This window comes from Lutra lutra, chromosome 1 (assembly GCF_902655055.1).
Source record: "Lutra lutra chromosome 1, mLutLut1.2, whole genome shotgun sequence".
NCBI lineage: Eukaryota > Metazoa > Chordata > Mammalia > Carnivora > Mustelidae > Lutra > Lutra lutra.
In genome coordinates, this window is record NC_062278.1 from 119,357,619 (window position 1) to 119,373,952 (window position 16,334).

Here is a 16,334-nt window from a genome sequence, read left to right on the forward strand (position 1 = left end):
CCGCGGCGCGCCCGTGGCTCCGCCATACTGGTTGAGGGCACGAAGCAAGGGCGCACGCCCAACTCGCTCGCGGTTCCTCTCCGCCCCGGATGTGACTGTTTGGCTGAGGCGCCCCGCGCCCAATCCTGCATGGGATTGGGCGCTCACGGGTGAGGTCATCGCGAGGCGCCGAGGAGGGAAGCGGGAAGCGCAGGTATGAGGCTGGAGCTGCGGTTTTGTGGCTGTCCTCCGGTGCCTTTTCCTCTTTTTGGTCTAGTGGTCTCGCGTCTGCCTTCCTGGGCCCTTTTCCCTGTGAGGTTTCCCTGTGTCAGATCCCTGCCTCAGGCTCCAACCTAACGCATGAAACTTCCCTCGCTTTGCTAGCCAGTTCCTAGCTTTCCACCTTCGGCTTGAATTGGATCTTCTTTCTTTACTTTTAGCAGCTGAGGTCGTCTTCTCCTGGTCAGATCCTTTTGTTCTTTATTGGTAGTGTACTTAATCAGAACATGTACTTAATCCGAATAGCGTATATTCAGCAAGTAAGGTCGTCATTTGAATCTTCTACCCACCCCCCGCCCAAATGTTTGGATAGCCTCAAAGTGCCGTGTAATTGCTGATTAAGTGCTCCATTCTTTTGGACAAAATGCAGCCTTTCCCAGTCTTTCCTACTAACCCGATTAGTAGGCGGATCAAGGCAGCGTGTTTTTATATAATTAGACATTCCAAAAGGGAGAATGATGTGGAGGCTATAATTATAGATGACATCTTGGAAGTGAAAGAATTTACGCATTTGATCATACTGCATTTTCCTAAGTGACCAGAAGTTTTCTGACAGGTTTTAAAGAATGTTTAGTGAGGGAAAATACTAGCCATCATGTGAACAAGGCACTGTGGTAGGGTCCTTTACTCGGGTTTTATATAACTCTCAAAACAACTCTGAGGTTATTACTATAATAGGGCTCACAGATTCCCTTAGTAGTGAACTCCACTGTCTTGCCTTTATGTAATAAGAAATCTTTTAAGTAGTTCCCCTGCCGTGTATAATACATTTCTAGTTCACCATTAAAAACAAAAGAACAGCAATTGCCTTCTCTACTCTATGGTAAATGGTGTTTGATTATTATTTGCTAGCCCCTTCATCCCAGATGTTTGTTTTGTTTTGTTTTGTTTTGTTTTTTGTCCCAGCTTAGTATCCCAGATTCTTTCCTTACTAGTGCTGATGCCATAGGCCATCAATCATTTTGGTCGCTATCCAGCTTCTCCACATCAAGACCAACTTTGGAAAACTCTAAACATGTGAAGAAAAGTTGACTTATATTTACTATAGTGATAGTGATATTATTTGATATTATTTGAATGGTACTGTAATCTCAGGCTAGGAAGTTTTATTCATTGTTCATTTTTCAACTTTGAACTGTAAGACATCCAAGGAAGGAGGTCTAAGTTTTGTCTGGGAAGGCACTTAGATTTCTTTTTTTTTTTTTTTTAAAGATTTTTTTATTTATTTATTTGACAGAGAGAGATCACAAGCAGATGGAGAGGCAGGCAGAGAGAGAGAGAGGGAAGCAGAATCTCTGCCGAGCAGAGAACCCGATGCGGGACTCGATCCCAGGACCCTGAGATCATGACCTGAGCTGAAGGCAGCGGCTTAACCCACTGAGCCACCCAGGCGCCCCAGCACTTAGATTTCTTAAAAAAATTTTTTTCTTTTTTTTTTTTTAAATAAATTTAAAGATTTTATTTATTTATTTGACAGAGATCACATATAGGTAGAGAGGCAGGCAGGGAGAAGGGTGGGGAAGCAGGCTACCTGCTGAGCAGAGAGCCCGATGTGGGGCTCGATCCCAGGACCCTGAGATCAGGACCCTGAGATCATGACCTCAACAGAAGGCAGAGGCTTAACCCACTGAGTCACCCAGATGCCCCTAAAAAAAATTTTTTTTTTCTAAATAAGCTCCACACTCAGTGTGGTCCCCCATGAAGGCAAGAACTCACCACCTGGAGATGAAGACCTGAGCTGAGATCAAGAGTCAGATGCCTAACCAACTGAGCCACTCAGGTGCCCTGGAAAAGATTTTCTTTATGACTAAGTCCTTTTCTTTCTACAAATCGCCCTCCTGACCTTGCCTCTCCCCAATTTTTAGTACCCTCTTGCCCTCTGACTGACTGTTCAGAACTTCCATCTTTGTCATCTACCCTTTCTAAAACTGCTCTCAAGATACCCCACCTTTCCCTGCCCACTCCATGATCTCATAGATGTTGAAGGAATTTATTATCTAATTAGAGTCATTCACAGCAGGACATGATTAATTGCTGTGCTTTAGACATTACCTATGAGAAGAGAAACTTGTTGACCTGATACCTGAATTTGGAAATAGTGGCACTACCTATTTCTGGTAGGCTTTCCAGTCCCAGTAAGAGAAAAACAAGAAACAGTGGCTTGACAAATCATTTCTGAAAGATTGTTTTCCTTTAACTCAGATTTAATTACATGTTTTTTTCCCACTGCCTTCTACCACAGCAGTCTATTGTTAATACTTTTTGATGGTGGTCTTTGGGTGTGTTTTAAGTAATAACAAATAATTTTGTAGACTAAGGAAACGTGATTTGGGGGGCTCTGGTTGACTCATTGATTAATAGTCTGCTTAAGCTAATATGTCTCTTTTTATTTTTCTAACGAGGTTAGTGATCAGTAAATATTATCCATATGATGTAGAGATTGGAAGTCTAATTTGTTTAAGAGGTTAAGGTAGAGCTGACCTTGTTCTTGTGAGATTAATAGGTAGATATTACTGCTTCCATTATGGAAGAATTTACGGGAACAGTGTTCTTATCTATAATAATTCCTTTAAGTACAAAATCCATTTATTACCTAATTTCTCACACTTGGGGTGAGCTTCACCAAATGTGTCTTTAAAATTGAGTTAATCGTTTCCTTTTAAAAAATTATATTTAGAAGAAATATACTTTGTCTGATAGTCAGCATTTATTTAGGTCCCCTGTGGGTAGAAAATGTGATGGAGAAATAGAAATACTAGAAGCCCTATTTCATTCTTGCCATAGATAAAACCTAAAATCCCAGCAGGGATCCAAAACCTCTATACACATAAAATCCTAAAGCTGTAGAGGGCAGACTTCCGGACTTTAAAGTTGTTTCACTGTAGAAAAACTAAAACTAATGTAGGAAATACGTGATCAGATCTCTAAAGAAAAGAGTTAAACAAAATTGTTTGTTTTTTGTTTTTTAATATTTTATTTATTCATTTGACAGGGCGAGACACAGTGAGAGAGGGGCTCCATCCCAGGACACTGGGATCATAACCTGAGCCGAAGGCAGCCTCTTAACCAACTGAGCCACCCAGGTGCCCCTAAACAAAATTATTTGTAGTTGAAGTGGCCTTTTCAATGGTTACTACAAATTTCATATTTTAAGGTAGTATATTGTCTATATTATCTGACAAATCAGTAGTCACCACAGATGACAGTCCCTAAGCCTAAATATTAATACCTTTCATTTTAAATTGGGCTAAGTGTTCTTTTTTCTTGGCTTATTTTGAACATTTGGCAAAAGTTTTTTATGGTAGAAAATTATTTAACTATTTTTTTGGTAGAAAATTATTTTATGGTAGAAAATTATTTAACTACTGTTTCATTACTTGTCAGCAAAAATCAAACCACCAGAGTTCCCTGTCTTTACTCTCTCTGAGTCATTTCCTCTCCAAACCTCTCCTTTAAAACTTACTTGCTTTCGTCTCTAGTTTCCTCTGTATTCTAATTCAGTGCTTCTGCTGAAATAAAGTATCTTTTTGTCTTTCCCATTTTGTCATCTTTATGAAAATTACTATATATGATCTTGTGACCATGTTTCTGTTACTCCCCCCACCCCTCTGTTACTTTGATTACTGAAAGTTTTTTTTTAGCAGTCTAGTTATTTTGTGTATGTGTGAGTGCCTAAAAATGGGAGGAAGTAAGCTTTGTGTCAGGAATAGAAACTTTAGGCAGATTGCCAGTATTTTAAATTATTTTTCAAAACAATATTAGGAAATTTATCTGTACAATTGGATTGAATTCAGGTGTCATATCTGAAAATATGAAAGCAGCTATGGCAGTTTCTCAGTAGAGAAATTCTCCCTTGGCTTGTGAAATTAAACATTAAATTTGTTCAGGTAGATTTGTTTGCTTCTTTTTGTCTGAACATTTAGAGTTACATAAATTGCCCTTATTTCCTTTTTTGATTTACCCAACAGGCAGTTGAGGCAGGGTACTCTTATGTGGCAATTTCATTGTATAAATCTGGGATGCCTAGTGTATCAGGAGTCTAAATTTTGCACATAAGCACTACTGTTAAGTGTAAGCAGGTGATACAAAAATTAAAAACACGTGAGTATGGGGTACCTGGCTGGCTTATTCAGTAGAGCATGTGACTCTTGATCTCAGGGTTATGAATTTGAGCCCCATGTTGGGTGTAGAGATAAATAAATAAACTTTAATAAAAAATAGTAAAAATACATGAGTACATTTAAAAGCCATAATGAGGGGCACCTGGGTGGCTCAGTGGGTTAAAGCCACTGCCTTCGGCTCAGGTCATGATCTCAGGGTCCTGGGATCGAGTCCCACATCGGGCTCTCTGCTCAGCGGGAAGCCTGCTTCTCCCTCTCTCTCTCTGCCTGCCTCTCTGCCTACTTGTGTTCTCTGTCAAATAAATAAAATCTTTTAAAAAATAAAAAAAATAAAAAATAAAAGCCATCATGAGGGGTCCCTTGGTGGCTCAGTCTGCCTTCCATCCAGGTCAGCAAGCCACGGAGCAGGGCATCAAGCTCCTTGCTCAACAGGGAGCCTGCTTCTCCCTCCCTCTCTGCTTTCCCCTCCTCCTGCTTGTATGAGCACACCACTCACTAAATCTTTAAAAATAAAATTTTAAAAAGCAGTAATGAATTATTTGTGACTTTGGGTTATTTTCTGTACTTTCAGAGAATACTAAAGTTAAAAACTATTGTCAAGGGGTGCCTGGGTGGCTTAGTGGGTTAAAGCTTCTGCCTTCAGCTCAGGTCATGATCCCAGGGTTTTGGGATCTAGCTCCACATCGGGCTCTGCTTGGCAGGGAGCCTGCTTCCTCCTCTCTCTCTGCCTGCCTCTCTGCCTACCTGTGATCTCTCTCTGTCAAATAAATAAATAAAATCTTAACCAAATAAAACAACTATTGTCAGTGGAATTATTAGAAAACGGTCTTCGTTATTCAAAAATCAGGGAGCCAGGGACGCCTGGGAGGCTCAGTTGGTTAAGCAACTGCCTTTGGCTCAGGTCATCATCCCAGGGTCCTGGGATCAAGCCCCACATCAGGCTCCCTGCTCAGTGGGGACCCTTCTTCTCCCTCTGCCACTCCCCTGCTGTGCTCTCCTGCTCTCTCTGTGTGTCAAATAAATAAATAAAATCTCTAATAAATAAAATAAAAATTTGGGATCCCTTTATATCAGGTCCCATGGACAAATCATAAAGGCCAGATGACTTTGATCAAATTATTTAACACTTCTGAAACTCAAGTTTTATTATCTTTAAAATGGAATAATACTAAACAGAAGGGTTGTCTTGAGAATAAAGTTAAATAATGTACTGAATTAGTCTCTGGTGGTAAAAACCCAAGGGTTTTTTTTTAACCATTTCCCTGGATGATTTTTGGTGTAGTATTCTCAAATTTTAGCATACCTCAGCATCACCTGGAGGGCTTGTTAAAACACATGGCTGGGCCCCAACCCTAGTATTTCTGGTTCAGTTGGTCTAGGGTGGTATTGGGCAATTTCTAAGTTCCTAGGTGATGCTCACAGTCTGGAGGCCATACTTTGAGCACCATTGGTGTAGATCTAAGATGCCACTTTGACCAGCCTAATAAAACTGGGAAAAGTGAGGGGTGTCTGACTGGCTCAGTTGATGGAGCTTGCCACTCTTGATCTCGGGTTGTGGGTTCAAGCCCCACGTTGGGTGTAGAAATTACTTAAAAAAAAAAGTGATAATGGTAATATTTGTTGAGCAGTCATGTACCAAGCACTATTATATGTGCTTTACATTTTTTTTTAAAGATTTTATTTATTTATTTGACAGAGAGAAATTACAAGTAAGCAGAGAGGCAGGCAGAGAGAGAGAGGAGGAAGCAGGCTCCCTGCTGAGCAGAAAGCCCGATGTGGGGCTCGAACCCATGACCTGGGATCATGACCTGAGCCGAAGGCAGCGGCTTAACCCACTGAGCCACCCAGGCGCCCCATTTTTTTTTTTTTTAAGATTTTATTTATTTATTTGACAGAAATTACAAGTAAGCAGAGAGGCAGGCAGAGAGAGAGAGGAGGAAGCAGGCTCCCTGCTGAGCAGAAAGCCCGGCTTTACATTTTTTTTTTTTTAAAGATTTTATTTATGACAGAGAGAGAGAGATCACAAGTAGGCAGAGAGGCAGGCAGAGAGAGAGGGGAGAAGTAGGCTCCCTGCTGAGCAGAGAGCCCGATGCGGGGCTCGATCCCAGGACCCTGAGATCATCACCTGAGCCTAAGGCAGAGGCTTAACCCACTGAGCCATTCAGGTACCCCTGCTTTACATGTTTTATTTACTTTTCTATGATCCTATAAAATGGTGCTATTATTATTACCACCCCAATTTTATAGAGAAGGAAAATGAATCACAGAGAAGTTCAGTAACTTGCCCAAAGTCACCCAGCTAATAATATATAGTAGATTTATTCAAACCCAGAGAATCTATCCTCTAAAACATTCAGATAAAAGATATAACCTAATGATTGAGCAGCTCTCTCTCTTTTTTTTTTAAATATTTTATTTATTTATTTATTTGGCAGACAGAGATCATAACTAGACAGAGGCAGGCAGAGAGAGGGGGAAGCAGGCTCCCTGCTGAGCAGAGAGCCTGATGGAGGGCTCGATCTCAGAACCCTGAGATCATGACCTGAGACGAAGGCAGAGGCTTAACCCACTGAGCCACCCAGGCGCCCCGAGCAGATCTCTTTTAAAAAGTATTTTCTTAGTTTAAATATATAATGTTTGTTTGTTTGTTTATTTATTTATTTTAAGATTTATTTATTTCAGGAGGGGTAGAGAATGAATTGGGGTGTAAATATCTTTTTAAAGAAAAGAGCATGCTAAAGGCAGACTTTATCACCCACTCTCTACAAACTTTTTTTTTTTTGTTATAATAAGGATTTTTTTGTTTTTACTTTAAAATTCTGTGGTACATCTATTGAAGTATTGTGTATTGGTGACCAAGATCAGAGCATTGCATTCAATGAGTTTTGAAAGGAATATAACAAGTTAGACCAAATTCAGAGGAAAGCCATCAGGAGAGTAGATGTATCTAGAAACTCCATTTTGTGCAGAGGGAAAGGGAGAAGCAGACCCCGCTGGGCAGGGAACCCGACATGGGGCTCAATCCCAGGACCCCAGGATCATGACCTGAGTGGAAGGCATACACTTAACTGACTGAGATACCCAGGTTCCCCTATAATGTTTATTCTTGTGTGGGCCTCACATCAAATACTGGAAGACCAGGTTTGCCTGGGACCCTGATTACAAAGAAAGCCTATTTATGCATGTGCCAGCCAGGGGTCCCATGATCCTGTGTCCCAGCTAGGCTTTTGTAGACTTGATCTTCAAATGTCTTTTTTTTTAAATTAAGTTTTTTTAGATGTCTTTTTAAAAATATTTAAATGAAATACTGTGTATTGCATTTGTCTGCTATCATCAGGATCTTAAATAAGAGATTGTAGTTTTTCCCCCTCTTCTCAGGGTCTCCTGGGCCATAATGGCTGTCAAATGGACTGGTGGACATTCTTCTCCTATTCTCTGCCTGAATGCAAGTCAAGAAGGGCTAGTGGCTTCTGGAGCAGAAGGTGGTGATCTCATGGCTTGGGGTGAAGATGGGACTCCTTTAGGACATACACGCTTCCAAGGAGCTGATGATGTTACCAGTGTCTTATTCTCTCCCTCCTGCCCCACCAAGCTCTATGCCTCACATGGAGAAACCATTAGCTTACTGGATGTCCGGTCCCTCAAAGGTTCTGTGGACCATTTTCACGTGAATGAAGAAGAAATCAATTGCCTCTCATTGAATGACACTGAAAACCTGCTGGCTTCTGCTGATGACTCCGGGGCAATTAAAATCCTAGACTTGGAAAATAACAAAGTTAGCAGATCACTGAAGAGACACTCCAATATCTGTTCCTCTGTAGCTTTTCGGCCTCAAAGGCCTCAGAGCCTGGTATCATGTGGACTGGATATGCAGGTAATGCTTTGCAGAGAATACTTGGATAATTTCTATATTAGGAATGATCAAATTACTGATCAGGCTAAGTATATCTTTGCTTTTTCTGTTCTCTACTGACATATCTTTTCTATGTATGAATCATTAGCCTTACTTCTACTGCATTTTTAATGCTAACTTAACAAAGCCTAGTAGGCTTCATTCACAAAGTAATCATTTATCCTTTAGCTTTCCTTCCTCTATACCTAAGAGTCATAAACTCTGGGAATTCAAATATTTGATTCTAAATATCTTTTTAAAGAAAAGAGCATGCTAAAGGCAGACTTTATCACCCACTCTCTACAAACTTTTTTTTTTTAATAAGGATTTTTTTGTTTTTACTTTAAAATTCTGTGGTACATCTATTGAAGTATTGTGTATTGGTGACCAAGATCAGAGCATTGCATTCAATGAGTTTTGAAAGGAATATAACAAGTTAGACCAAATTCAGAGGAAAGCCATCAGGAGAGTAGATGTATCTAGAAACTCCATTTTGTGGGGGAAATGGAAGTGTTTAATTCTTGGTTTTCATGAGAGGGAAAAGTAGAATGTGCTAGTCTAAATAGAAGTCCTATAGAAGCAGATTTCGGGTTTGTTTGTTTGTTTGTTTTTTAAGATTTTATTTATTTGAGAGAGAGAAGGAGCATAAGCAGGGAGGAGAGGGAGAAGCAGATCCCTGCCAAGCTTGATTCCAGGACCCTGGGTTCATGACCCAAGCCAAAAGCAGACATTTAACCAACTGAACCACCCAGGTTCCCCTAGATTTTGGTTTAATAAAAGAAAGCTCCCCCCTGTCCCCGATAGCTTCAATTTTCTCATAGCAGATATACTTCTTCTTAAAAGTAAATCTTGTATCACTGGAGTGAGAATAATCATGACTTCTCTTTGGTGAGCACTTAGTACTTGCCAGCTTTACATATATTAGTCTTCACTCTAATCACACCCTGATAGTTACTATTTCTTTTTTAGAAAGATACTGAGGTTTAAAATAAGTGTCCACATAGCTGCCTGAATTGAGATTCCAATCTTCATTCTCTCTGGCTCCAAAGCCTGTATGTTTTTTCTGTGATATCAGCGGTATCAAGCAGGATACCATGTGTAATGTAGTAGAAAAAGTTCTTGGTTTGGGAACAGGTGAGTTCTAGAAAAAGAACCATTGTTGATTAATGACCTGTGTGCCCTGCACTGTTGTAGGCATTTAATCTACATCCTTAACTGTATACAGTTATCTTTCAAGACTCTGTGATTCCATTAATTGCATCAAAGATTTATCTATCTTTTTGGCCAACCATATTTACTATTCCCTTCTCTACCCTCTGCACCCACTCAAAAGTCAGAAGAAAATGAGGCTGATGTTGTTATTTTCATAATGACTGCCATTACCCTCCCCCAAGCTACTGGTATTTAGTAGGCAGAATCAGGGAGTGTCTTAAAGCACTGGGACAGTCCCTAAACAGTAAAGAACTGTCTTACCTAAAATGTGATCCCGGGACCCTGGGATCATGACCTGAGCCAGAGGTAGAGGCTTTAACCCACTGAGCCATCCAGGAACCCCTCATTCTTTCATTCTTCAACTTAATACCAGTTGTCAGTCACCGGTTCATTAACTTACTAGGCATGGCAGTAAACAATTCACAGTGTGCAAAAATAACCTATATACTTTTCATGTTACATAAGAAATGGGCATCCAGAATTTATCATTTTGCCTCCAGTTCTAGGAGAGAAGTTATAGTGGCAGGCAGCTGCTAGAGGACAGTATAGGATATAAGTATTTTGTGAGGAGGAGATTTAGATGATTTGACTCCCAAGACTTACTAAAATGTCACTGTAGATTAATTTCTGCATTGGGTTGTTCTATACCAACAGTGGTAAGACAGCTCAACTATGCTTTTAGGGAATTACTTTCCTTATCTGAAGTTGAAACTGTAATATATTCCACAGTTTACTTCTTAAAACCTGGCTATCCAGTATTATTCTAAACTTCAAGAATAGCCAGCCTCTGGAAGGGTCCAAGAATGTAGATACAGGGGCGCCTAGATGGCTCAGTGGGTTAAAGCCTCTGCCTTCGGCTCAGGTCATGATCTCAGGGTCCTGGGATCAAGCCCCACATCAGGCTCCCTGCTCAGTAGGGAGCCTGCTTCCCCCTCTCTCTCTGCCTTCCTCTCTGCCTACTTGTGATCTGTCAAATAAACAAATAAAATCTTTTTAAAAAAGAAAAAAGGATATAGATACAGTAGTGGAAGGGAATTCTTATCAGGTTAATTTTGGGAGCGCTTTCTCTCTGAACAAATATTTTATCTCAAGGCAGGTATTGAATTATTGCCACACATAGTAGATGCGTTCATTGTAACTATCTTTGTTATTATAGAAATTATAAAAATTATATCTTTCAATCTAGATAGGTTTAAATAATTAGGCAAGCACACTTAGAGGGGCAGGGATCTTAAAGTGGTTTATTAAGACATTTGAGGGGCGCGTGGGTGGGTCAATCAGTTAGGCGGCTGCCTTTGGCTCAGTTCCTGATTCCAGGGTCCTGGGATTGAGCCCCGAGTCTGGCTCCCTGATCTGGGGGAAGCCTGCTTCTCCCTCTCGCACTCCCCTGCTTGTATTCCCTCTCTCGCTGTCTTTCTCCCTGTCAAATAAATAAAATCTTAAAAAAAAAAAAATTTTGAGGGCGCCTGGGTGGCTCAGTGGGTTAAAGCCTCTGCCTTTGGCTCAGGTCATGATCCCAGGGTCCTGGGATTGAGCCCCACATCGGGCTCTCTGCTCGGCAGGGAGCCTGCTTCCTCCTCTCTCTCTCTCTCTCTCTCTCTCTGCCTGTCTCTCTGCCTACTTGTGATCTCTGTCTGTCAAATAAATAAATAAAATCTTTAAAAAAAAATTGAGACTGCTTAATATTTATTAAGTAGCTATAAAATATAAAATGTGTAAAATACAAGAATAACATTAGGGGAGCCTGGGTGGTTCAGTGTGTTAAGCCTCTGCCTTTGGCTCAGGTCCTGATCCCGGGGTCCTGGGATTGAGCCCCGCGTCGGGTTCTCTGCTCATCCGGGAGCCTGCTTCCTCCTCTCTCTCTTCCTGCCTCTCTGTCTACTTGTGATCTCTATCAAATAAATAAAAAAAAATCTTAAAATTTTTTTTAAAAAAAGAATAACGTTAAATAAATACATGGGTAGCCACCACTCAAATACAGTTTTCTCTTGTAAAGACCTTTGGAAATTTAAGACCATCCTGTATTTCTGTGGCATAAACATTGATTTTTTTTGCCCTTCCTTTCCACATCTGAAAATAAATGCTTCAAAGGTTAGTGTTCTTTCTGGAGTTTGGAAGATCACTAGTACCAGCACTTAAGGATCAGGCTGGTAAAAGAGGCTTTTTTTCCTTGAAGATTATTCTTCCGTGTGGAAAGAAATGTTTTTGTAGGAGGAGTAATTCATGAGTGGAGTCATATTGATGTGATTTTTTCACTTCTGAATGTTTGCCAGTTGTCCACTTTCTCCTCCTCTGACATTTTGTAGGATCATAAACCCCAAACTTTTGAATTCTTTTCTTTCAGCATCTCTTGCTTTCCTTCTTAGGGTGACACCGCTGGAACCAGTGGTTGAGAAATTGTGAAACACCTTAGAATATTCAGCAGTTAGGAAGAGTAAAGTGATGGTATAGAGAATGTCCAGGCAGGAACAGTCTGGAAGCTTCAGTATTTGGAAATGATTCTTGGATTGGTAGAATCTGAGATGACTGTTACTACAATTAGATGATTTCAGTAAATACAAAAAAATGTGTAAGCTGCTGAAAACACTCTGGGTATAGTTCTTGTTTAGATGTCTTACAAGGACAGAAAATATAATCCAGGCATCATGCAGGACTGTGCAAGAAAGACTTGGGGATACCTGCCAAGACACGTAAGCTAGCAGATTCTGAAATGTCTGTCTTCCTTGTGTTTAGACTTTTTTATAGAGATTGTTTCACATTACATTTTTTTTTAAAGATTTTATTTATTTATTTGACAGACAGAGAAGTAGGCAGAGAGGCAGGCAGAGAGAGAGGAAGGGAAGCAGGCTCTCTGCTGAACAGAGAGCTCGATGCGGGGCTCGATCCCAGGACCCTGGGATCATGACCTGAGCCGAAGGCAGAGGCTTTAACCCACTGAGCCACTCAGGTGCCCCATCACATTACATTTTTTTTTTAAAGATTTTATTTATTTATTTGACAGAGATCACAAGTAGGCAGAGAGAGAGAGAGAGAGAGAGAGGAGGAAGCAGGCTCCCTGCTGAGCAGAGAGCCCGATGTGGGACCCGATCCCAGGACCCCGAGATCATGACCTGAGCCGAAAGTAGAGGCCCAACTCACCCAGGCGCCCTGTTTCACATTACATTTTTAAAGATTTTATTTCTTTATTTGACAGAGAGAGATACAGCAAGAGAAAGGAACATAAGCAGGGGGAATGGAAGAAAGAAGCAGGCCCCCCACCAAGCAGGGAACCCAATGCAGGGCTCGATCCCAGGACCCTGGGATCAGGACCTGAGCCAGAGGCAGATGCTTAATGACTGAGCCACCAGGCGCCCCTACACCTTACATTTTAGTACTTGTTCATCTTTGTTATAGTTTCTGATATTTCTTTATTTTACTTTAATTTGCTTTGACTTTTTTAGTATTCTGTCTTCAGTCAAATAGCAACTGCTGACTACTTAGTATAATGTTATAAATCTAATCCAGAAGGGTTCAGTGCTTTCCTTGATAGAAACAGAATATAAGTGTTACTGGATGTCACTTCTTTTGGAAGGCTAAGTTGAGGGAAGTTACCATCAAAAGAAAACCAAATTGTTAGTATCATCAGCAGTAGTAATCTTTTTTTTTTTTAAATATTTGTCAGAAAGAGAGAGAGAACACAAGTAGGGGGAGCTGCAGAGGCAGAGGGAGAAGCAGACGCCCCGCTGAGCAGGGAACCTGATTTGGGACTTAATCCCAGGACACAGGGATCATGACCTGAACCGAAGGCAGTCACTTAACTGACTGAGCTACCCAGGCATCCCAGCAGTAGTAATCTTGTCAGTTCAGATCTATGCTTTTGACTGAACATGGTCATGCTTATTCTAGTGTTCATTTAAATTGTGACTCATAATTATGAGCTAATACTAGTTGGTAAAATATGGGGCGCCTGGGTGGCTCAGTTATTAAGCATCTGACTCTTGGTTTCGGCTCAGGTCATGACCTCAGGGTCTAAGGATGGAGCCCAACATTGGACTCTGCTCTCAGTGTAGAGTCTGCTTGAGATTCTCTCTCATTTTTTCTCTCTCTCCCTTTTTCTCTCTCCCCACTTGCCCATGCACTTTTTCTCTCAAATAAATAAAATATTTTTAAAAGATATTAGATGGTAAAATAAGGATGTCTATTCTCTGAAATATGAAGAATATTTTCCTTTTCAGATTAGTTGCTGTGGGAATAAAATGCATCACTAGATTATAGAGTAAAATCAATTCACAAAGCTTTTTGTTTTGTTTTATACAGGTTTTAGTTATAAGCCTTTCATTCAAATCAATTTAGTAGGTCCAAAATCATAGTATGAAACAACAAAAAAACTGCATATATCAGGATGTCAAATTAACCAACAGAGAGGTATGGAACTTCTGCTCTTTTCCAGGCATTGTGCTAGATATTAGCAAAGATGGATTAAATCCCAGGGCTCCTGGCTGGCTTAGCAGTGGAGTATGTGACTCTTGATCTTGAGGTAATGAGTTCCTGCCCCATACTGGGCATGAAGTCTACTTAAAATTTAAAAAAAAAGAAGAATTAAATCTCAAGAAACTGACAAGCTAGTAGTATATGTTGGTAAATAGCATAGAAATCAAATATGGGGGAGAAGTAAGCTGGAATAGTTAGAAAAGCCGTCTTAGAGGGATAGGGACTTGAGGTAAGCCCCTAAAATGGGTAATTTAGGTAATGTGAAAGGAAAGAGAAAGCGTTCCAGATTTCATGTATTTAACTTGACAGGCTTTTTGACTTGCAACTGGCATAGGCTAAAATTAATAAATCTCATTATTTATTAATGACTTCAGGGTGCCTGGATGGCTTCAGGGTGCCTAGATGGCTCAGTCGGTTAAGCATCTTCCTTCAGCTCAAGTCATGATCCCACAGCCCGGGATCAAGCCCCACGTCATTTTCCCTGCTCAGAGGGGAGTCTACTTCTCCCTCTCCCTCTGCCACTCCCCCTGCTTGTGCTTCCTCTCTCTGTCAAATAAATAAAGCATTTTAAAAAATTAAATACATTTCATACTCTTCCATTTTACTTGCAGAGATAAGGGTACAATGAATTAGACTGGCAATTGCTTAAGAATGTGGATTGCAGGGGCACCTGGGTGGCTCAGTGGGTTAAGCCGCTGCCTTCGGCTCAGGTCATGATCTCAGGGTCCTGGGATCGAGTCCCGCATCAGGCTCTCTGCTCAGCAGGGAGCCTGCTTCCCCCCCCCCCCCCGCCCTCTCTCTCTGCCTGCCTCTCTGTCTACTTGTGATCTCTCTCTGTCAAATGAATAAATAAAATCTTTAAAAAAAAAAAAAAAAAAGAATGTGGATTGCACTTTAATGGGGTTGTTAATCACAAGTTATTTAGGATCTTGTTTTCTAAATTCTACCTCACTGCCCACTGGCATCCTGGTTTGGGCTCCAGGGTAGCATTCCCCTGGCATATTATAGTGCTGTGTGAATTTTTAAAAATTTAATATTGCTGGACCTGTGTTGTAGTAATTATGAGACTACTTTGGTGACTTTACTAGAAGTGGAATAAGCATGGTAATTGAGCAAAATGGCTAAATGTCTGTTTGCATGACTCCCTCTTATTTAAAGGTAATGCTATGGAACCTTCAGAAAGCACGGCCACTCTGGATTACAAATTTGCAGGAAGATGAAACAGAAGAGATGGAAAGCCCACAATCACCTGGTCAGCTTTTAAACCCTGCTTTAGCCCACTCTGTGTCTGTGGCATCATGTGGTAATATTTTTAGCTGTGGTGCAGAAGATGGTAAGGTTCGAATCTTTAGGGTGATGGGAGTTAAGTGTGAACAAGAGTTAGGATTTAAGGGCCATTCTTTGGGAGTATCCCAGGTCTGCTTTCTGCCAGAATCCTATTTGCTGCTTACAGGAGGGAATGATGGGAAGATAATGTTGTGGGATGTAAGCAGTGAAGTTGAAAAAAAACAGAAGAGTCCTACGAAACCTACTCACAGGAAGAAAACTAAGAGAGCATCTTATACGAAGCAGGGTGGAAACACTCATCATGCTCCAGCAGATGAAGAAGAACATGGCAAAATTTTACCAAAGCTAAGTATTGAACATGGAGAAAAAGTGAACTGGCTCTTAAGTACAAGAATAAAGGGATACCAAAATATATTAGTAGCTGATCAAACTAGTTGTATATCTGTATATCCTTTAAAGGAATTTTAAATCCAATAAAATCATTTGAAAAACTGCAGCAACTTTTTATAGTTTAAAAAAAATCCTGGGGCGCCTGGGTGGCTCAATGGGTTAAGCCGCTGCCTTCGGCTCAGGTCATGATCTCAGGGTCTTGGGATCGAGTCCTGCATCGGGCTCTCTGCTCAGCAGGGAGCCTGCTTCCCTTCCTCTCTCTCAGCCTGCCTCTCTACCTACTTGTGATCTCTGTCTGTCAAATAAATAAATAAAATCTTTAAAAAAAAAAAATCCTGATGGTTCATTTTTGTCATTCTTAATGTTTGTCATATGTGGAAGAGTATTATTCCATCGTATAAATTATAAGGCATCTGAATGAAAGATAATTGGGTAATACTTTATATAGTAAGTGACATATTAAAATTTGAGGGAGGAGAATATTCACTCTGTAATGGCCATATTATACCAGCCATTTTACATGTTTCATTTCTTCTTCCAAATCCATGATGTGGGTGCTTTCTCTCATTTTATTGCCATAGTAATTGAGACTTAAAGATATTAAATAACAAAGGAAATAACCAGGAAAATTGCAGGCATGATTACTTACCTAGAAAGGATCTTGGTTGTCTTGTCAAGCCTCCTGCCTCAGGGAAGCCCACATG

At 40.6% G+C, this 16,334-nt stretch overlaps 1 protein-coding gene across 3 annotated transcripts; it reads left to right on the plus strand.

The window, feature by feature from the left end:
* Window positions 1-54: 54 nt before the first annotated feature.
* WDR53 (WD repeat domain 53) lies at window positions 55-15,808 on the plus strand. 3 transcript variants are annotated; one of them, XM_047734076.1, is made up of 4 exons: window positions 58-193; window positions 7,758-8,253; window positions 15,112-15,286; window positions 15,407-15,808. In XM_047734076.1, exons 2-4 carry the CDS (start codon window positions 7,774-7,776, stop codon window positions 15,706-15,708), a joined length of 957 nt encoding a protein of 318 aa, XP_047590032.1. In that variant the 5' UTR covers window positions 58-193; window positions 7,758-7,773; the 3' UTR covers window positions 15,709-15,808. The 3 variants fall into 3 exon arrangements, with proteins under 3 accessions (XP_047590018.1, XP_047590032.1, XP_047590026.1); XM_047734062.1 differs by having other exon boundaries at window positions 55-193; window positions 15,112-15,805; XM_047734070.1 differs by having other exon boundaries at window positions 173-193; window positions 7,739-8,253; window positions 15,112-15,805.
* Window positions 15,809-16,334: the final 526 nt, after the last annotated feature.

Excerpts from the sequence above, each read along its gene's own strand:
- WDR53 (XM_047734062.1), top strand. The coding sequence starts at position 7,774 with ATGGCTGTCAAATGGACTGGTGGACATTCTTCTCCTATTCTCTGCCTG. Across the intron at positions 8,254-15,111 it reads CATGTGGACTGGATATGCAG|GTAATGCTATGGAACCTTCA; the intron begins GTAATGCTTTGC and ends TCTTATTTAAAG.